The 23,034-nt window shown below is 45.5% G+C and overlaps 2 protein-coding genes across 2 annotated transcripts in view; both read right to left on the bottom strand.

Moving 5' to 3' along the window:
• alg6 (ALG6 alpha-1,3-glucosyltransferase) overlaps window positions 1-23,034 on the bottom strand; it is a 406,699-nt gene that overhangs the window by 112,884 nt on the left and 270,781 nt on the right. The gene's annotated exons all lie outside the window — the stretch shown is intronic.
• ror1 (receptor tyrosine kinase-like orphan receptor 1) overlaps window positions 1-23,034 on the bottom strand; it is a 222,386-nt gene that overhangs the window by 7,026 nt on the left and 192,326 nt on the right. The window contains exons 5-8 of the mRNA XM_063201804.1: window positions 12,816-12,943; window positions 7,662-7,979; window positions 6,102-6,347; window positions 4,178-4,389 (exon numbers count right to left, since the gene is read on the bottom strand). Coding sequence (XP_063057874.1) covers window positions 4,178-4,389; window positions 6,102-6,347; window positions 7,662-7,979; window positions 12,816-12,943 — 904 coding nt within the window. The remainder of the gene's footprint in view (window positions 1-4,177; window positions 4,390-6,101; window positions 6,348-7,661; window positions 7,980-12,815; window positions 12,944-23,034) is intronic.

Here is a 23,034-nt window from a genome sequence, read left to right as displayed (position 1 = left end):
GTATTTTTACAGCTTTGAGGAACATCAGAAGTATTTCTTTACCGCTTTCATGTGACACCATTTGTTTCTGATGTAACATCGTTTCAGTCAGTGTTGTGTGCATAGTGATAATAAAAGCCACCTGTCATGACATGTAGGTTAGCCTTCCGCAGTGAACCAAAAATGTGTAGGATAGGTAGATAAACAGACATATAGGCTATGACTTACATGTATGGCAGATGAGTGGTCAGGAATTTAACCTTGTAAACCCACAGCTACTATATACCATTCAGCACAGTTACATGCACAAAATATGACCGTTTCCCAGTTCCAAGTCCAGAATATTGTGTTTACATGTGTGGAGGAACGTTGCATTACCACACTATTCCACAATACACTACCTCTTTGGAGGAACATTTCACTACCACAATACCACAATACACTATCACTTCACTTGATGCCAGATGTCATACGTATGACATAACAGTGTCATAATAACATTGCCGTAACACAGTCATGCATGTCATTAACATTATGTCAATGTCATAAACATTTTATGCCTTTCTGCCTCCATTCAGTTTAACCCCTTTGTGCCAAGTCTATGTTATAACCTCACCAACATTACAATGGCCAAGCCTTAATCTGTTACTTGAGGCTTTTGGTAATGTCATAGCAATGTTGTTAGTATGAAATACTTGTCTTTTCAGAAAGTCTTTTCAGCAATGAGTGAATGGGCCTGTCGGTGGGCCCATCTTCATAAAGAGACTAGAATTGGAACATTCCTGTCCTGTAACTGGACTCATTGCCAGGCCAGTGTACCACCACAGTGCACTGCAGATGCTTGTGTATTCTCTATATTTGTGGCTGATAGCAAATCAACTACACTCTGAGCCTTGAAATTTCAAGCTTTTCATGACGGCTCCGTCCAACTGCAACATGCAAGTCCTTCGTCGAGTTCACTGAATACCTCTCATGCTGTTTTTTTCCCAGCTGTAGTTTTCATACCAAAGTGTATTGTTGGGGGTTATCTCTTGCTTAGGATGGAGAAAATAAATGTTTGAATGCACGCTGGAGAGAAGAGAACAGAGGGGCAGATTCATCTCCTTCCCGACGCTGTGTTTTCATTTCATGTGGGGGCCGTAATCTTTCATATTCTCTTATCTGATGGGGCCTGAGAAACAAACGCTGTGTTCAAATATGCTGAAGTAATCCAGAGGGGTATTATGGGTAGGTGGCGGGAGAGGAGAGAGAGAAATGGAGAGATAGAGAGAGAGAGAGAGAGAGAGAGAGAGAGAGAGAGAGAGAGAGAGAGAGAGAGAGAGAGAGAGAGAGAGAGAGAGAGAGAGAGAGAGAGAGACAGACAGACAGACAGAGACAGAGAGAAACAGAGACAGAGACAGAGACGGAGACAGAGTGAGGCAGGCAGAGAGAGAGAGAGAGAGAGAGAAAGAGACAGAGACACAGAGAGAGAGAGAAACGGAGGCAGAGACAGAGACGGAGCCATAGAGAAATATATTCCAGCCTGTGGATGGCAAATCACAGTACACAAGTAAAATCAAGTAATGTAGGTTTCATGTTACAGTATTTCAGTGGATGCTACCAAGACCTAAAGACACACCGAGACAAAGACAGACACATACAGTAGAGAGAAAAAGAGAGTTGAAAGGAGTACAGGTTGAGGAAAGAGAGAGGAAGAAGTAGGTGAGAGGGATGAAAAGAGAGAATGGAGAAAGTCATGAATGCAGGCAAAGACTGAGAGAGGCAGGCAGGCAGGCAGGCATAGCAACATGTCATTGGGAGGAACAGATGGTTTGTGTTTAAAGAAGACAGACAGACCCACCCTGAGGCTGGCTAGTCGACGCTCTTCCCTCACCTTAGCCGCTGGTGACCTCTGCATGACCCCCAAACTAACCCCTGACATGCAGGCCACCGTCACTAGGGACCCGGCCAAAATGTATACCCGCTCACTACATAACATAACATTGTACTGTATGGCAAAGAGCATGTTTCTGTAAGGGCATATCTACGAATCTATCAAAGGAAAATGTATCCATGTACTGTATCTATTATTTTATCATATGTTTGTAATATATTTAACACATTGAATGACAATGGAGTATGATTATGAGCTATGATACTTTTGAACTGATTGGAATCTATCTGCACTATAACACAGGACACAGCCTATCGTAGGTTATAGTAGTCACCAGCAAAGAAGAAGTCAGAGGGGCAGCATAGGCATTTCTACAGTCTAATGGCTGTCTACATGATACAACACATACAGTATATCATATATCTAGTGAAGGTATCAATTACCTCAAGGCATCTCAGTGCATGATTATTTATTGGCATCACACAAGATGCAGCATACCCTGGATTAGGATATACAATTATAAAATGACAGTTTGTGCAATCAAGCCTTATGACGTACTGTACGCGAGGTATTTTATGTTTACTCTATCATACATCTTGGTTTTTTTCTTTGTTTCTTTGGTGTATTCTTTTAACTAGATATGCCTTCTTGGCCATGCAGTATTGTGGGCCTATATTTGCACATTGGGTACCTTTTAATTGTATTATCAAAGTATTGTATTATTATTCATTTTAATCCTTTTTGTTTTTAGCTTGACACCAATTCCTGTCCAGGGACTACAGATGAAAATTAGCCGTGTGGCTATAATCTGGCTCAATGGTATATTGTGCACTGTCCTTGCTAAATAAACAATAAATTAAAGGTATCACTCTGACTGCCTCAGACAGGTGTGTGTGTGTGTGTGTGTGTGTGTGTGTGTGTGTGTGTGTGTGTGTGTGTGTGTGTGTGTGTGTGTGTGTGTGTGTGTGTGTGTGTGTGTGTGTGTGTGTGTGTGTGTGCGCGCGTGCGTGCATTTATGGTGGCAAGACAGCATCCACTCAAATATTGGTAGCATCCACACAGATACTGTAACATCAAATGAAACCTAATTGACCCATTTTATTTTTTCGTGTGTGCTGCGTTTCAATTCAAAATGCAGCACATCTGCCATCCACACACTGGCATTCCTGGTCTTTACACAGAGCATGTTGGAAAGGCTCCTAGCTCCATTTTAACTCGCTGATCCCCGAAGTTGTGTTTACTGTACGTTGTGGACAAGCGGGAATAAAAAGTCTCAACAGATCACCCTCGATTTCATTATCCCCTCATCATGCAGATGGGCCTCCAAAACACGAGAACAAACAAAAACAGACTACACACACACAGTACTAACTGGTAATACGGATTCAATAAGAAGGGGGACTTTTGGGCCACCCAGCATTGTGAGAGCAAGACAATGAAAACCGAAAGGGAAATGACTGAGACAAATGTCAACAACATTTCTTGACCCCGTAACATCAGCTCTCAAAAAAAAGAAGACGACGAAGAAGAAGAAGAAGAAGAAAAAAAAGGCAAAATAAACATTTCCAGCTCTGTCTGATCTCCTGATGTGGATCGCAGACAATAACAAAGATTTCCATCAATTTATGCAGCTAAGCAGTTTTTTAAAGTGAAACCCAAACATAAGCACGCACGCCCGCCCGCACGCACGCACACGTACACACACACACACACACACTCACACTCACACACACACACACACACACACACAGACAGACAGACAGACAGACAGACAGACAGACAGACAGACAGACAGACAGACAGACAGACAGACAGACACACACACACACACACACACACACACACACACACACACAAACACACACATTACAGACTCATGCATCACTCCTCAACCGGTGCTCTCCAAGCCAATGAATTCCTCTGGTATACAGTCGCTAAATACATATCCTTTTAAAGTCTAAATGAAAGACTACATCTTCACTGAAAGGCTTATGCTTTAGAAAGATCTACTGTGGTCTGAGCTGGAAATTTATATTTTTAGTTCTTTGTGTACACATTCTTTACATGGTTGTTTTGCCAATATGAACCGCTAAACTGTTCATATTTGTCATGCCAATAAATCAGTGTTTTACAATTTGAGTAGTCATCCATCATAATTCAACTACCGTACTTGTGTTCATCTACTGGTATGGAGTGTGTGTTCAATTGCCGTTGTGTGTGTGCATGTAATTGCCATTGTGTGTGTTTGCATGCATGTGTATGTGTGAGTGTGTCTGTGTGCACATTTGTCCATGTATGTGTGTGTCCACACGCGTGTGTGTGTACCTTAGTTTTGTAAGCTGTTAGCATGGACATCTCCACGTTCTGGCCTCGTACAGGCTTGGGTTGGCGCGGGGCGGGCGGCCGAGAGGCCTTCTGGTTGTTGCGGCACACACAGATGAAGAGGAAGAGCAGTGCGATGGCCAATGGGATGGCCACACTCGGGACCAGGATGTAAAGGATCTCCACACTGCTGCCGCTGCGCTTCTGCTTTGGGTCTGTAGAGGGCAGCAAAGACAACACAACTGAGTGAGTACAGTATTTCTACAGAAATTAACTTCATTTGCCCACAGAATTGTGTGAGGCCCCGGTACACACACATACAAGAACGCATGCATGCACACACACGCATGCACGCGCACACGCATGCATGCACGCACACGCCCACACACACACACGCCCACACACACGCCCACACACACACACACACACACACACACACACACACACACACACACACACACACACACACACACACACACACACACACACACACACACACACACACACACACACACACACACACACACACACACACACACACACACACACACACACACTTGCACTGCACTGTGATGGACAACTGTTGAAAACATCTCAGTGTAAAGTAGGAGACTCTAATATAATCACATATGACATGAATAGAGAAAGAAATGTCAAAATGAGGTCTTTTGTGGGCAACTTTTGCATTTGATTGACACAGTTTGGGTTCTTGTATACTGTTGGCTACAAAAAAAAGACTCTGTGCAAAGAGAACAGCCTCCACCCATGAAAAAACCCCAAAAACAAATGACTCAGCACACAAAAGCACTGAACAATACCATTTTAAGAACCAATGCTTATTTTCAAACCTTTTCGCAACACAATACAAACCCCCTTTTTTTTTACAACATTCAGTGGGAATCTTTTGATAGTAAAAAAAGTGCTCTATTACAGCTAGGGCCAATTTCTCAGTGGACCTCAAAAACCAGCTCTGAAGACAGCTGCTTGGCTTTAGTCTGAATGAAAACATAAATCCCTCACTGTCAAACATCCCCTTCCACACTGGCATGGCAGTGAAAGAGAGAGAGAGAGAGAGAGAGAGAGAGAGAGAGAGAGAGAGAGAGAGAGAGAGAGAGATTGGCAAGGCAAGGACGAAGTCCACCATAAAAACATACCCTGTCCCGATCCATCACTTCACGAGTTAGCACCACAGCCCACAAAAACCTCGAAATTCGACACATCGTGCTTTGGCATCCGTGTGTATGTTTAAGTGTACGTGTGTGTGTGTGTGTGTTTGTGTGTGTGTGTATGCGCGAGAGTGTGTGAAAAAAGAGAGAGAGAGAGTTTGTGTATTTATGTGTGGCCAGTGTCTGTGTGGTACTGGCTGAACTGGCAACGGGACCACACTGGGTGGCTGATTGGAGCTAGTTGTGTGCACACACATACGCTCAAACGCACACACACACACTCCCTCACCACCTCCACACACGCTCCTCAACAACACACAAACACACACTCCTCCACATCGGCTGGGCATAGCACAGAGCTCCCTCTTGATGCTATCATCCAGCACACACACACACACACACACACACACACACACACACACACACACACACACACACACACACACACACACACACACACACACACAGACACAGACACACACACACACACACACACACACACACACACACACACACACACACACACACACACACACACACACACACACACAACAACACACAAACACACACTCCTCCACATGGGCTGGGCATAGCACAGAGCTCCCTCTTGATGCTATCATCCAGCACACACAAACACACACACACACACACACACACACACACACACACACACACACACACACACACACACACACACACAGACACACACACACACACGCACACGCACACGCACACACACACACACCCTAACCAACTCTCACCACACATGGGGATGTCACAGAGCTCCGTCTTGACGCCCTCGTCCAGGGTGAAGCACCAGGGCGCCTCGTGCTTGTTGCCCGGGTTGCGGCAGTAGGAGTGTCCGCCGTTGAGCTCCGGGTAACGCACTGCCAGGTAGGTGTGGCTGTGCGGGTACTGCGAGTTCCAGGGCTGGCACTGCCGGCCCGACTTGGTCACGCTCACCGTGCCCCGGTAGTCGGCGCCAGTGCTGTTGTAGCACTTGTGGTCTGGAGAGGGCGGCAGACAGAAACAATAAGGCACGGCACAGGTTTAACAGAGGTGTTATGACACATTCACAATGACACTGGTTTAACAGAGGTGTTATGACACATTCACAATGACACTGGTTTAACAGAGGTGTTATGACACATTCACAATGACACTGGTTTAACAGAGGTGTTATGACACATTCACAATGACACTGGTTTAATAGAGGTGTTATGACACATTCACAATGACACTGGTTTAACAGAGGTGTTATGACACATTCGCAATGACACTGGTTTAATAGAGGTGTTATGACACATTCACAATGACACTGGTTTAACAGAGGTGTTATGACACATTCACAATGACACTGGTTTAACAGAGGTGTTATGACACATTCGCAATGACACTGGTTTAATAGAGGTGTTATGACACATTCACAATGACACTGGTTTGACAGAGGTGCTATGACACATTCACAATGACACTGGTTTGACAGAGGTGCTATGACACATTCACAATGACACTGGTTTAACAGAGGTGTTATGATACATTCAGAATGACACTGCTTTAATAGAGGTGTTATGACACATTCACAATGACACTGGTTTAATAGAGGTGCTATGACACATTCACAATGACACTGGTTTAACAGAGGTGCTATGACACATTCACAATGACACTAGTTTACCTCTTGAGATGAGAGATTAACCTCTTGAGATGTTATGACACATTCACAATAACACTGGTTTAATAGAGGTGTTACAACGCATTCAACAGATAAGCTTACAGTAAGACACTAGTGTAATAGAAGTGTTATGACACATCCAACAGACTCAGTAAGATATGAGTTAGATAGAGGAGTTATGACACATTCAATAGGTGGTCTGGAGAGGGCAGCATGCAAACCAAATAAGGCACGGGTTTAACAGAGCTGTTTTGACACATTCACAATGATACTTGCTTAACAGAGGTGTTATGACACATTGACAATGGCACAGTAAGACACTAGTGTAATAGATGTGTTATGACACAGGCTCAGTAAGATAATGGGTTTATCTAGAGGTGTTGTTATGCGACATTCAACAGGCACAAAAACAGACTGATTCAATAGAGATGTTATGACACATTCTACAGCCACAGAAGAGAGATTGTGACATGTTCAACAGACACAACAAAATACTGGTTTAATAGAGATATTATGAAATGTTTGATTTAGACGGTGGTTTAGTAACACAGGAAGTGGCATTGGAAGGGGCATGTGGCAGTATGTGTGTACAGTATGATGGTGTGTGTGTGTGTGTGTGTGTGTGTGTATCTGCATGATATCTTACTCTTATTAATGGCTTCTGCCATAGGGATGCCTATCCTCATGCAGTTGGCCGCCTCCAGGCTGTCGGATGGAGCCAGGTCTTCGCAGTTGGGCAGCTTGAGGCGCTTGAGGATGATGGGGTTGGAGCGCGCCATGATGTACTCCGTCCGGCACAGGTCGTTCTCCAGGATCTCGCACTCGTCCTTGCAGAGGTCACGCGGCTTGTCCACGCCGCTGCTGCGGTCGCAGGTGGGGAAGGCGAAGTGGCACAGCGAGGGGATGGCGAACTCCGAGCAGCGGTCCGACAGGTGGTTGGACGTGCCGATCATGGTGAAGGCCGCTGAAGGGGGAAAAATATATAGTGAAGTTTAAAATGACAATATTTAAAGGCATGACATTGCGACAAGTGTGAAATTCAAAATAATACCGCGTTCATAGATGACATGCAACCAAAAATGTGAAATTCAAAATAATTGATTGCAAGAAATGATGACATTTTCAGCAACTGGAGGAGAGGGAGTGTGTAGCTCCTATATCAAAGACATGTTAAAAGCAGCGTAAGACAAATAACTTCATGATTATGAATATATTTATACATTTTTTAGATGTGTTACAGGATTGTTGTTAAATTACTTTTCATTTTCAGCTCCATTTTTTTTAACCTCCTAAGTCTATATACGTATGTAAATATTGTTATTGTGACAGAAAAGTGTTCATTGCGCCCTTTATCCTCTATTGTTTCTATCATGATGAACCATTTTAATCCATTATTACAGCTGACATACATTTTCATATATCTGAAGATATTGTGCTGTCACTATGCACGCTCTAAATTCATGTAACTGTAAAAAGAAGAAAAAAAAGATTAATTTTAAAGAAACACACAATAAAGACAAAATAAGAGAATAACTGAAAACATATGTAATTGTGGTATATAGTGAAATATATATTGTTAGTGGGATATTACGTAATCCATATCATGATATATGTTTTTTTTCATATTGCCCAGCACTAGACTGAAGGTGGTTGGCAATAAATAACAATATAGTCCTCCCCAGTTTTCAGCAAGTCCTCATCTGTAGACATTTGTCAGATGTGACTTTGATATTTATCATATACGATGCATGCAGCCAAAAAAGCTGGCTTGAGAGATGCATTTCAAAACACCCCTATAGCCGGGAGCGATAGGCTGGCTGCTTCCACTTCAGTCCTTCCACAAAACACTTTGAGATCAGTGACTCCTGGACCTTCAGACCAACATTTATCTTTGCAACACTTTGATGTGTCCCTATGTTATCACAGCACAAGGCACAGAACACATTTAGCATGTGCATATGTACTTTGATGCCACATATGGGTTACCTCTATCACATCTACAAAACAGGAGATTATGTACCTTTTTTTCAAAAAAAAAAGTGTTTGGGCTTTATTATGACGGGACAGTTGAGAGGAAATGAGAGAGATGGGGTACCGTTGGGGAAATCACCCAGGTCGGACCCCAGTCTGGGTCCCCATGGGCATGCAAGCCCATTCACAGACAAACTTCATCTCTTTTCTGTTCTTTTTTTCAATAATCAGACTGGTTCTACTCTTGAGAATGTGTGTGTGCAGAGTTTGTGTGTGTTTATGCCAGTAGACCTCACTTCAAAGCCCCATTGACATAGCAAGTGGACAGGTTGGCACAGAGACAGCCAGGATCCCTGAGCACTGGAGGGGCACTAGCAGGGCACTAGAGTGGCACTAGCGGACCTGTGGAGGGCCTCTGGAGTGGCTTTGGCAACTGCCACAATGGTGCCCTTGTTTTGACCCTCCTAGTTCTAGTGTTAATAGGTCTGCATAATACAAGCAGACCTATGAAGGCTTGTGGCTTTGCTTTCGGCACAGAGGGTGCATGGCTTTGCCCATGTGTGTACCACACACTGACACACAAAGACACAAAGAAAATGTGTGCAGCATCAAAGAACACACAAACAAATACACACACATCCTCTCTCTCACTCATATTCACAAAATAATATCTCCATGTTTCTTCTGTCTTGTCACTTTCACACAGACACACAGACACACAGACACACACACACACACACACACACACACACACACACACACACACACACACACACACACACACACACACACACACACACACACACACACACACACACGCACACGCACACGCACACACAAACAAACACGCACATAACATTTATCGACACTGAATAAAAGCCAGAGGGATGCAATAATCTACCCTTTGCTATAGGGATGCACCGATACTGGTATCGTTATCGGCACCCGATACTGCTCATTATACTCGTACTCGTACTCGTCAGTCACTTGCCGATACCAGGAACGATACTTTGTGGACTTGAAAGCAGCATGGAAAAAAGTGCCACCTCATACATTTACTAACATTTAAATCTACATGGAAATGGACAATAAAAATAGCACAGGTGGAAAAAAACAAGGCCATGCATTTAATTTCATTGTATTTTGGTGGTAAAAGGTATCGGTATCTGTACTCGGTATCGGCAAGTACACACATTAATGTATTCGTACTTGTATCGGTTTTCAAAAAAGTGGTATCGGTGCATCCCTACTTTGCTGTCTGCTAAGTTTTCAAAGTGGCCGCATTGGCCTGGAGGGTGTCCTTGAACAGCCATGAGGACACCAGGAAATGAGGGTGCCACAGGAAATGGGGGCGCCACAAAGTTTATATTATATTCTTATATTCTACAGATGCTTATGTTAGTATCAGGCTGAATGCACACATCTGTGCCTATAGGGTTGATATGTGTTTATTTGTGTGAGAAAAAAATATATAGAGACAGAGTGTGGTTATGAATCCCAGAGGAAATGAAGGTGTGGGTGTGTGTGTGTGCACATGTGTAAGTGTTTGTGTGTGTGTCCAATACGTGTACTGCATGTCTATCTATCTGTGCCCATCTCGGTGAAGAGACTATACACATCTAACCAGGCGAATAGACCAGCCGCGACGCGATTGAAGCGACATAGAATCGCTTCTGTGCAGCAAGAGCGATACGAGCGACTGAAGCGACTAGAGTATGTCCGTTGAAAGCAGAACGCAAGCATTCCAACATTCCCATTGGCTGTGGTTACTGACCTCTATACAGTCATTGGCTGTGGCGGCTTGTCGCAGAACCGCGTCATAGCTCATTTGCATACCATTACCAGGAATTCTGGTAAAATTCTGGAAAACTGTCGCTCTCGTTGCGCGAATCGCCTCTAGTCTCCAGAATCGCTTTTGTCACGCGAGCGACTCAATACAAAGTCAATTACTTGTGTTGCTGGCCTGGCTCATGTTGCGGCTGGTCTATTCGCCTGGTAAGATCTAACTCTACTGCCCTGGGCCGGAATAACGCACAGGCTCTTTATGGCTGCAGCCTAGGGGCCCCTGATTGGTCAAAACTAAAACAACTGCAGAATTGTGACAAAATGCAATGTTAAAACATTAATCTGTCCTGTTAGTTGGTAGACATGTTGTCCTTAATTCCTAGCTCATATTATTACCGGTACACTGTCTATGTAAATTTGGGCCACCACAACCTACAGTCTAGGGGCCCCAAGCCATCTTAATCTGGCCCTGCTACTGCCACATTGCCATAGTGAGTCCCCCTGATGAAAAGTATAGTACACATGGGGACCTTTGAGAAGTTAACCTCATAAACCCCCAGCGCCTGTGTATCAGTCCGATCTCAAGAGCACTACCAGCAGAGCATGCCACACACTGATCCTGGGTCAGCAAGGGACAACATGGGCAAACTGAGCAGCTCAGATGTGAAAACATCACTTATTTTGACATATTGTATTATGAAAATGCCAAAGTGCCAGGCCCTGCCGAGGCCAACCGGTAGGGCACTCGTCTACCATGCGGCTGACCCGTTCGATTCCTGGCCCGGGTCCTTTGCCGACCTCTCCCCATCTCTCTCCCCATTCACTTCCTGTCCACCTCTCAAACTGTCCTATCATCAATAAAGTCGTAAAAGACCAATACAATATCTTTAAAAAAATGCTAAATACAGTTAAATTTTCACATCTGAGCTGTTCTAGTGAATATCCCTACTTCCCCCTTTGAGTTAGTCATCTCCCATTGTTGCACCAGATTAGTGCACTACAGGAGCGCAGAGGATAACTTGGGTGTTTTTTTCCCAACAGGTCATGGGCCAACTGCTTAACCCCTGTGAGTTCCCAGTGGCTGTGTATCAGTCTGATCTCTGAGCAGCACAGCATGCCTACGCTGCGATGCCTACACACTGATCTCAGGTCAGCGAGGCACATGGGCCAACTTGTGTGTGTGCCCCTTCCATTTCCATTTCCAGGAAGGAGGAGGTGGTGGTGGCTGCTGGGTCCGGATGGAATGAATGGCGCTGGCCCTGCCGTGGCCCTCCGGTAGGGCACTCGCCTGCCATGCGGCGGACACCGGTTCGATTCCGACCCTTCCCCGTCTCTCTCCCCATTCGCTTCCTGTCTACCTCTCATACTGTCCAATCCATAATTAAGTCTAAAAAGACCACAAAAAAACTATATAAAAACAAACAAAAAAACAAGGAATGAATGGGCGCTATGGCTCCTCTGCCTCTGCCCAGGCTGTTCTCCATATGTCAGCCTGTTGTGCCCCGGAGTGGAGGCAGACCAGATGGCTATCTGCCGAATTCATGAATGCGAATGAGGAGGCATGGGCTGCCGTTACTCTGGGGGCACTGGGGTTGGCGACAGTGCATGTCAGTGACATATTTGTTATGTCTTTGTTGTGATAAACAATACCATATTTCTGAAGTATTGCAGATCTTTGGTAAACATGCAACTGGGCAAGCTGGACTCCAAGGCTAAGGTCTGGTGCCATACTGTATATTCTAAAGTAGTTGGTGCATGGAAAGTGAATACAGGTGATTGCTGTAATTAGCTCCTTTGCCTGGCTAGTTGTGCTTACTGAAATCAGATTATTTTGATTACAACATGGCTACAATATACTTTCTGTCGTATTGAATTATGACCTCTGAATCCACGCTGTAATTGAAGAAGCAAGTTTTTTTCCATGGCAGTCAAAAACATTATTTAGTTCTATGACTCCTCTATGACATTAGGGCCCTACAGTAACAAAAACAGTAAATAAGAAATATACACAATAAACATTTATTGTGTGTTTTTTATTCAATACCTGTGATCTGAGTCTCGATCTCTCCCTGCATCTGGAGCGAGTCCACGAAGATGCTGCGGTTCCCGATGAAGCGGGCACACGCGATGCCTCTGTAGGGCTGGCAGAAGCCCTCCTCGTCAAAATCCGTCCTGAAACACAAACACAAGGAGAGTGAGGCAGAGAACAGCGTGGACTGGAGAGGTGTAGAATAGAATAGAATAGAATAGAATAGAATAGAATAGAATAGAATAGAATAGAATAGATAGCCTTCACCAAAATTTCAAGTCTTCCTTCTAGGTACATGCAACAATAATGCAACAGTAGAAAAAAACTATTAGATATGTCAAGTTGCATCAAACAGATGACTGATAAAGACCTTTGGGTGATGAACAAAACGAAGGGGCGCTGGAGTTGGATAGCTGCAGTTTTCAATGTGTACACTAGAGGGCAGTCTTTATCATAATATTACACAAATCTGACCAGATTGATCTTAGTCTTGTGCTTGAGTGTGTGTGTGTATGTGTGCGTGTCTGTGTGTCTGTGTGTGTGTGCGTGTGCGTGTGCGTGTGCGTGCGCGTGTCTTTCTGTCTGTCTGTCGACATAATGTATGTGTGTCTCGTGTCTCTGCTTTGTGTGCAGCAACACAGGTAGTGGACAGGAGAAGGTGAAAGGTAGGGGAAAGGAGAGCGCTTTGTATAAGCCAGTCTGGCTCATGTGCACATAAAATAGCCATACTGTACATAAACGTGCTGCTGGGAGAAATATATCATATTTTAAAGATCCGCCCGAAAATCCTGAGGAGTGCTTTATGTCCGGAGCCGCATGTTGCCAGTGGTGTGCAGGCCATAGCAAGTAATGGGAACCAGATGAATCACAGTGGCCTTTACTTTGAAAATACAACATAGTACATAGTACATCATGTCTGTCTGAGGGAAAGTATGCAATGATATGTGTCAGCGTATGAGTGAGTATTTTGGTGAATTTGTCTTGTGATAAGGAACATGAACGAGAAGACTAGTACTGGGGCGAAAAAAAAATCAGGCCGGGCATTTTTAGCCAAGACCGGTCTGCCAAGCATTGAGAGAGACATTGAAGCCTGTGACAACATTTTTAATCGATCTATTATGAGCTATTTTGACCACGACAGGCAAAATGAAAATGTAAATCTGACTCTGAGAAGTCAGCTGTAGCGGCATGAGGACTGACTCCAATGCATTGAGGGGAGGACCAGGCCAAAATCATCAACAGTCCACCGGGGATATGCCCTGTAAGCCTTATGGCCAGTCCACCCATGCTGAAAATGTGAAGTGCCCAAACAAGGTGGAGGTCAGGAGGGCTTCCTCTCTTATCTTGTTCCCTTCCTTACTGATCTGCCTAATGTCTGATTGTATGAAAGTGTCTACTATATGTAGTATGTAATCTGCCTTACAATGTGTAGCCTCTTTGCGGAGATGGGCCTGCCTTCATTTCTTTTGGGATCAATGAAGTTACTTTACTGTACTCGACTCTATTGCACAGTACTCTAATCAGCTCTCTTCTATTCTACTCTACTATCTCATCATGCAGGTACTCAAATATTTGAAAGGCAATTATACTTGGTTATAAAAAGCCTTGAGAAACAATGTCTACATCGGAGATAAATTAGCAAAAGAGGGAGTGACTTTGAGCAATGATTTATTTTACATTTACACTTTTAAATTGCAAACTGAGAGCAACAGCGTTTTGTGCTATTAATTTACTAATACCTGTGATAGGCTTGTGTGTGTGTGTGTGTGTGTGTGTGTGTGTGTGTGTGTGTGTGTGTGTGTGTGTGTGTGTGTGTGTGTGTGTGTGTGTGTGTGTGTGTGTGTGTGTGTGTGTGTGTGTGTGTGTGTGTGTGTGTGTGTGTGCTTGCATGTGCCTGCGTGCCTGTGTGTAGACGTCAGGTTGCATATAAAGGTGTTTCAGCCACAGTCCAGCCATTGTGTGCCTGCCTGGCTGAATGGCTGAATAGCTTGTTTCCTCTGTGTCTTCCTAAGTAATTGCTTGTGGTTGTGTTTGGAGCATCACCCGTGAACCCATTAACGCGTTAGCATCCGTCACATTGCGCCTGCTGAGGGGAAAACACGGTGGGTGGCGTGCTCTTCACTCAGTCAGCCCATTAATAGACCCAATCTAAAATCATTAGTCCAGATTAGCCCCTCTGCAAGGAGCAAGGAGTCCAGTTCATTAGTGTCAGAGTTGGTTAGCTAGAATTGAGATCCTGTTTCTTCTCTGCACTTCGTGCTGTGAACGGAAAAGACAAATGTGAGACTATGTGTGTTTTAGTCTTTCTCTCTTTCTCTACTTGTCTCTTTCTCTACTTGACTCTCTCCGTTTCTGTATCTCTCTCTGTTTCTCTCGCTCTCTGTTTCTCTCTCTCTGTTTCTCTCTCTCTCTCTGTTTCTCTCTCTCTGTTTCTCTCTCTCTCTCTCTCTCTCTCTCTCTCTCTCTCTCTCTCCGATTAATGCTGGACAGTGTGGTTTGCTGTGGTGGTTTGTATTTTTCCCGCTGATTTATTTGGATGAGTAGCCATCCTTGGTATTTTGTGCAAAAACATCTGGTAATCCCAGAAGACCATTAATATAATAATATGTCATCACTGTGCAACTAAAATGCCATTCAAATTGATAACATAAAATATTACATTTCATGATAGCAAATTGTTGTGGGGCAATACAGACGGTTAAAAAAATGGAAGAGGTGGTTGTACAGCACTTCAACAAGCATTAAGAAGTTCCTATGTGTTGTTTGCCATTTAGATCTGGTGTAAGGGTTATTACAAATGGTGACTAGTAGAAATATAACACCTGTTGCAAAATGATAAATAATAAAATCAGCCCATCAATCACGAAAATATGCACATAATGAGTGCATATCCAAACTTAAAAAAACCAAAACAAACACAACTAATGGACAAGCTCATGATTCACCCGTGTTGAAAAATGAAATACGATACTGTCATCGGAGACTACAGATACAGATAATCACAGAGAGCTTTGACCGATCGGCCTGTTACCACTCCATTAAACATGCGGGGCCTGCCAAAGCACTGTCTGTCTCTCTTTCCAAGAGAGGAGGAATCTGAAGCACTGGGGTGGGGGGGGAGGAGGAAATGATGGATGGATCGGGTGGGGTAGGAAGGGATGAAAGGAGGAATAGAGGAAAGGATGGATAGATGGAGTGGGGGAAAAGAGAAAGGGCTGTAGGGAAGGATGGAGAGATGGAGGAGGGGAGGAATGGAGAGAAAAAGTTGAAGAAAGGATGGGTAGATGGAGGGAGGACTGGAGAGAGGGATGAGAGAAGAATGGATAGATTTAGAGGGAATTGAGAAAGGGAGCGAAGGATGGATGGATAGAAGGGAGGACTGGAGGGATGTAGGGAAGGATAGAGGGAGGGAGGGAGATTTTATAGATATGCATGAGGCAAGGGGAAGAGGAGAGCAGGGCTCCAGGGTGTTTGACAACAAGAGAGCAGACTGATCTGGCACCACCTTCCAGCTGCTGGCTTGGAAAAGCCTCACAAAACTCTCTCTCTCTCTCTCTCTCTCTCTCTCTCTCTCTCTCTCTCTCTCTCTCTCTCTCGCACTCTCTCTCTCTCTCTCTCTCTCTCTCTCTCTCGCACTCTCTCTCTCGCACTCTCTCTCTCTCTCTCTCTCTCTCGCTCTCTTACTACATCCTGCTGCTGGCTTAGAAGAGACCTCACACAACACACACACACACACACACACACACACACACACACACACACACACACACACACACACACACACACACACACACACACACACACACACACACACACACACACACACACACACACACACAATTACAGTTAAAGACATGTGGCATATGTGAGCACACAAACACACACACAGAAACGCTCTCTCTCTCTCTCTCACACACACACACACACACACACACACACACACACACACACACACACACACACACACACACACACACACACACACACACACACACACACACACACACACACACACACACACACACACACACACACACACGTTCACTCTCTCTCTCACCCCCAATACACACACATGTACAGTATATGCACACAAGACACAAAAACACACAAAAAGACACCCACACTGTTCCCGATTACATATTGTCAATTCATCGCAGATGGAGACGCATAAAACACAAAGTATAAGAACACAGATAACAGATGTGCCTTGGAACAAATAAAACACACAGAATGTACAGAATACGGCTACAAATCTATAAATCTAGCATATAACTAGGGATTAGAGCAGTATGTTGCTCTTTGCATCTACAACATATGGCAACACGTGCAAGAAGATATTCCCTAGCTTGTGTGTGTGAATTTCCCCAGTTTGTGTGTGTGTGTGTGTGTGTGTGTGTGTGTGTGTGTGTGTGTGTGTGTGTGTGTGTGTGTGTGTGTGTGTGTGTGTGTGTGTGTGTGTGTGTGTGTGTGTGTGTGTGTATGAGAGAGAGAGAGAAAGAGAGAGAGCGAGTGTGTGTGTGTGTGTGTGTGTGTGTGTGTGTGTGTGTGTGTGTGTGTGTGTGTGTGTGTGTGTGTGTGTGTGTGTGTGTGTGTGTGTGTGTGTGTGCGCGCTCGCGCGTGCGCGCGCTCATGTTTGTGCGAGTGTATGCCTGTGTATATATGTGTTTGCCAATGTTTGTCTATGTGTGTGTGTGAGTATGTGGTGTAATGTTGGTAGTAGTGTGTGCCACCATGGCGTCGGGAGGAGCACCACTGCGGCCTGTGTGTGGATAAACTGGAGGCTGAACTGAAGCTACCGGGCGGGTGCCTATTTTACGCATAAGGGCCCCGTCGTTTTAAAGGGGACCGCGAGATGAGTCCCCATATGCCGACGCTGATGCTAATTACAGGAAATGTAGCGACCCACCGCTGTGACTTTGAGGCCAGCCCTGCGCTGATGTCATGGTCCCCCGCCGCAGGAAGGAAGAAGATCACAGACAGTAAAGTAGAGACTTTTTAAAGAGGGCAGCAGAGACGCGCACCACACACAGCGAAGACGACCTACGCCAACGGGTTTCTATCTCTCTCGCTCTCTCTCTCTCGCTCTCTCTCACACACACACACACACACACACACACACACACACACACACACACACACACACACACACACACACACACACACACACACACACACACACACACACACACACACACACACACACACACACAGATGTGACACTACACCTCTCAGTGGACGCCTAAAATAATATGCATGAGGAGGAGCAATGGAAAGAGAGATTCACTTCCTTGCTCGCACACGCACACAAGGGTCTGTGTGGCGTCAAGGCAAGATTCCCAGGCTCCGACTCCCAGGCTGCACTGGTGCTGGTAAAACTATTGGTGCGTGGCAGGAAGGAGCATCAGCAGCAGCAGCAGCAGCCTTGAGGCCTTGGGGGCCGTGGCCACTAAAACACATGTCTCCCCCCTGAGCCCCGAGGAGGCAGCATGGCCAGTGAACCATGCAGGAGGTCCCCCCTACACACATAGCCAACACCATCACTATCACCACCCACCACCCACCCACAGCCAAATCGCTCATCTATAGGTTACATTTTCACAAATGCACTGTAAGCTTGGCAGCATGGCCAGTGAACCATGCAGGAGATCCCCCACACACAACCACCACTATTACTATCACCACACAGCCAAATCTATAGATATATAAATTCACTGTAAGGATGGCATTGAGAAGCCAGCATGGCCATTGAACCATGCAGGAGAGCCCCTACACACAGCCACCACCTCCATCACTATCACCACCCACAACCCACCCACAGCCAAATACAGTATATAGATTATGTTTTCAGAAATGCACTGTAAGGACGGCAATGAGGAGGGAGGCATGACCAGTGAACCATACAGTAGGGTAGGTCCCCCACACAGTCACCACTTCCATCACCACCCACCCAATGCCATAGGAGTCAACTCAACCTACCTGTGGATCTGCAGATAATGTTTTAGGATTTGTACAGGAAGGTGTTACTTCCTGCTGGGCATTGCTGCCTGTCGCACCTCCTCCGGTGCCCATGGGTCTGCTGCAGTGTCATCAGTCCGGAACCACCATTCACTAACGTTTCGTCCCTTTAATCCCGAAACGTTTCGTGGTGTCGGGGCAGTGACAGGGACGTCTCCCTGTCACCCCCTGCAGCTGATGGGTGTTTTCCCCTGCGGCTGTTGTCTGGGGTTAGGTGTTCTTCCCCCACGTTTTGTCCTTCCTCCTGAGCCAGAGCCAAAAGCTCGCCTTTTCAGCCTCCTCTGTCAGGGCCTTTGTTACCTTCCTGAGCCTTCCTCCGGTGAGTCCCACGTCCCTCAGGAGGCATGTGGTTGACAAACCTATGAAGCCTCGACAGCCGACCTCTACTGGATAGATGGTGGTCATTCAGCCAGCCTCCCGGCACTCAGCAGTCAGCTCTGAGTACTTGGCCCTCTTACGTTCAAAGGCGGCCTCAATTCCCTCCTCCATAGGCACTGTTAGTTCGATGAGGAACGCTGTTCTTGCCTTAGCTGACCACACAACAATGTCTGGTCGGAGGGATGTGGTGGTGATCTCCATAGGGAACTGAAGCTTCCTGTCAAGGTCGACTCTCATGCTCCATTCCTGGTCAGGGGTGAATGGCCTTGATGGTTTCCTTGGCCTGATGCTTCTGCTGACCCCTCCCTCTGCAATAAAGGTGGTGAAATCCTCTGGAGGTGGTGGTGTTTTACTTCCTTGTCGGCACTCCTCCAGCACTTCAGCTAGCTTCCTCAGGACTTGGTCATGGCGCCACCTATAGCGGCCTTGTGAAAGCGAGATCTTACAGCCTGACAAGATGTGCTGGAGGCTTGCGTTGGGGGCATTGCAGAGTGCACAACATTCTTCACTTCCGAACCACTGGTGGAGGTTCCGAGGGCAGGGAAGCGTGTCGTAAGTTGAGCGGATGAGGAAGCTTAGTCTTGCCTGTGGGATCTTCCACACATCTGCCCAGCTGATGTTCCTATTTGTAATTCCCTCTCATGTCATCCAGCTTCCTTGCCGTCCCTGCGACACGGCTTTGATTTTGTAGTGGTCTTCCTCCATCCTCGCCACCACCATCACCACCATCTCCTTCCTTTCCTTTCGGTTGGCCTTGGACCAGAAGCGTGGTGTATCTTCCCATCCTAGGCCTGCCCTCCCTACCTGGACTCTGCCCATGATCTCTTGATGTTGGAGCCGGCTGATGGCTTGGTTGACCTCGGACTGGGCCTTCCACTTGCGGCCTGTCGACACCTTGGCGTTGGCATTCCTTACAGACTTGTCTGTGGACTCCCTAAGCTCGAGGACCAACCTAGCTTTCTCCTGCATGTAGCCTAGCTGAAGTGACTTGAGAGGTAGCTGCAGCGCGTTTTTTCCAATTTTCAATATAGGCCTACAGTACAAAAAAGGATGAGCAAGAACCATGCCCGTGTCAGTGAACCATGCAAGCGCTCCCACACGGCCACTACCACTTACAGCCCAGTGACCACTGCCATAGAAGACAACTCTGCTAACCTGTGGATTTTAAATGTAGGTATATACTATATAGTACACATAAGGCTGAGCATGAGGAGAAAGTATTCCCAGTCAACCATGCAGGAGACAGGAGACAGGAGACCCACACAGGCATTACAACTACCGGCCTCACCCACCATGGCCATAGGAGACTACACAGCCAACCTGTGGATCTGTAAATAAGATCTGTAGAGGACATGTTTTCATTCTCCAGGTTAACATGGGTATGAGGAGGCACTATGCCTATCACAGCCATACTGTAGGTGAGAAAATAGCTAAAGCTCTTCCTACAGGTCAATATGGGTCTGACTGCTAGGAACCCAACATCATATAGTAGTAACAGAAGGTGACTTGAAAACAATGTGAAAAGCAAAGCTATTTCGAACCGGCCGACATAGTGTATAGAGAACCATCGCATGCAACGGAAAAAGCAAAAGACAAAGAGAGAGAAGATAAAACCAGATATGTATAAAGTATAACTAGAAGTACTGTTCCAGATGTAATTAGTAGTATTAGTAGTAGTACTATATTGATATTATATGGATGCAACTAAGTAATATATGACTGGTGTTGTAATTACATCTGGAATAGTACTTCTGCTTCTACATTATACATCTCTGCACAGAAAAGAACTTTGAAGCATGAACAGACAGCACCTGGTTGACAGATGCAGTACGAGAGAAAACCGTACAGTATAGCCATGTTAAAGGTCTTACGTGTAAAAATGGATTTTGGACATAAAAAGCACTGGAGGTACTTGGAAGATGCATAAAAGGATAGAGTCTTGAGTTGGAACCTACGTGATTGCTACCCCGGTGCGGGGAGTAAATGTTGCTATGAATTCTGCCTCTCCTACAATCGCTGGTCTCAGATCAGTCGTTGCCGCGGGAAGAAAGGGCACCAGCGGTCAGCCACAGTGGAAATGGGCCATGTCTGAGAACAGTCGTCTCTCGTCTCTCCGCTCGCAGAACACCAGCGGTCACAGTACGATCGGAACCCAACACAGGGGGGACAGGGCTGAGAGGGTGTGTGTGTGTGTGTGTGTGTGTGCGCACGCGCGCGCACGTGCACGTGTGTGCATGCGCGTCTGAATAAGTGTGTGCGTGTGTGCGTGCGTGCATGCGTACTTGCATGTGTGTGTGTCTGTATGTGTGTCTCTGTGTGTGCATGTCTATGTGCGCTTGGGGTCGGGCTGGTGCATAAGGTTATGAAAGCAGCCTGAAGACAACAGAGCGCCGCTCATTACCCTGTCACACAGGCACAGGAGGGTCCATGTATCATCCGGCCAAAAAGGCTGAATCAGTAACCATAAGGACAGAGCAGGGAGGGATAAAAGTCACTGAAATAAAGCACGGACATTTATTTTCGCGTCTCAGCAAAACCTTTTATTGGTCAGCTGCAAGCTGCACGGAAATCAAACCCTTAAATTTATGGTTATCAAGAAATGGAATAATTCCTCTGTGACTTTTTTCCTCCGATGGCTTCCTGAGTCACAGGGAAGGATTCTCGTTTCCCAGGCCAGTTGCCATTCCCTCTGTGACTTACACGAACACATTACATATTACAGCCTCATATCACTGGGAAAGATGTTTGCGTGAGTTCTGGCAATGGTATCCATAATCCGGCAGTGTCTATTGCCTGTTTGCAATATATTACATTTTAGCTTGTGTTCTTATCCAGAGCCACTTACAGTGAATAATGTAGCAACATAGGGTTATAGCCCCCCAGGGGGCGTTGGGGAGCCCTAGGGGGGGCGTTGGAAAAGGTACAGATGAGAGGGGGTGGTGCTTAGTGGCCATTGAGGTGCATTAGTCTTCTTTTTTTTTAATACAAAGGGGGGGATTTGGCAGGCTTATGGTGAGTTTGAGAGTTAGAGTTAGAGAGATTTAACATCTAGATTGTATTTGGTCCCAGAATACTCTGGAATTAACATTGCATTTTCATTTTGTTAATTCGCACACAAATATTTTTTTCCTTATTGGTGGGAACTGTATTCATCTCATCCTTAGTCCTCAACTCTCTAACCATCAGAGGTGCACAAAAGGAAAAAGAAAAGGAAATTCATGGTGTAAGTACAACACTAGCACATGATGTTAAATACGTAGCTGTTACATTATTTCCTCCATTGTACTTAATGAGGTAGATAGACTGTGTTGTTACTGAAAAACACTAAAAGCCTAACCCACCACAAACTTGATTCAAACAGCGCACAGACAGCTGACTATAAGACAAGTACAGAGGTCTACTGATAAATACAGATACATACAGACACTGCGTTTCTTTTTTTAGTTTTATTTGACTTTAGACAATTCTGCTAACCATTAGCTCACAGCTGGCCAAATGTGTAGCCTGCACAAATGATGGCCTTTGTACCATACAGACTGCGTGTGAGTGCAATGGCACCTGTAGTATGCTGGTGTTCAGTGACTCTCTGTGGTGCTGATCTGTAGCTGAAGTCATGAATGCAGCAGTAGACTATTTTCAGTGCTAATGTGTGCTGTGCTATAGACATCCTGTGGCCGTGAATCTCCTTATGCTATTGTTACGCATTAGACTGGAAAGCCACTGTGCGTGCATGCATGTTAACCCAGACGTGTCGTGGAGTCTTGCCCATTGCAAAGTGTGAGTCCAAGCATCCACATATGGAGATATCAGAGGGGGTCACGCTCGCAAGGAGAGATAATGG

The sequence above is a fragment of the Engraulis encrasicolus genome, chromosome 6 (genome assembly GCF_034702125.1).
Source record: "Engraulis encrasicolus isolate BLACKSEA-1 chromosome 6, IST_EnEncr_1.0, whole genome shotgun sequence".
Lineage (NCBI taxonomy): Eukaryota > Metazoa > Chordata > Actinopteri > Clupeiformes > Engraulidae > Engraulis > Engraulis encrasicolus.
The sequence above is the reverse complement of the archived record's forward strand: the minus strand, read 5'-3'. Positions and strand labels throughout refer to the sequence as shown.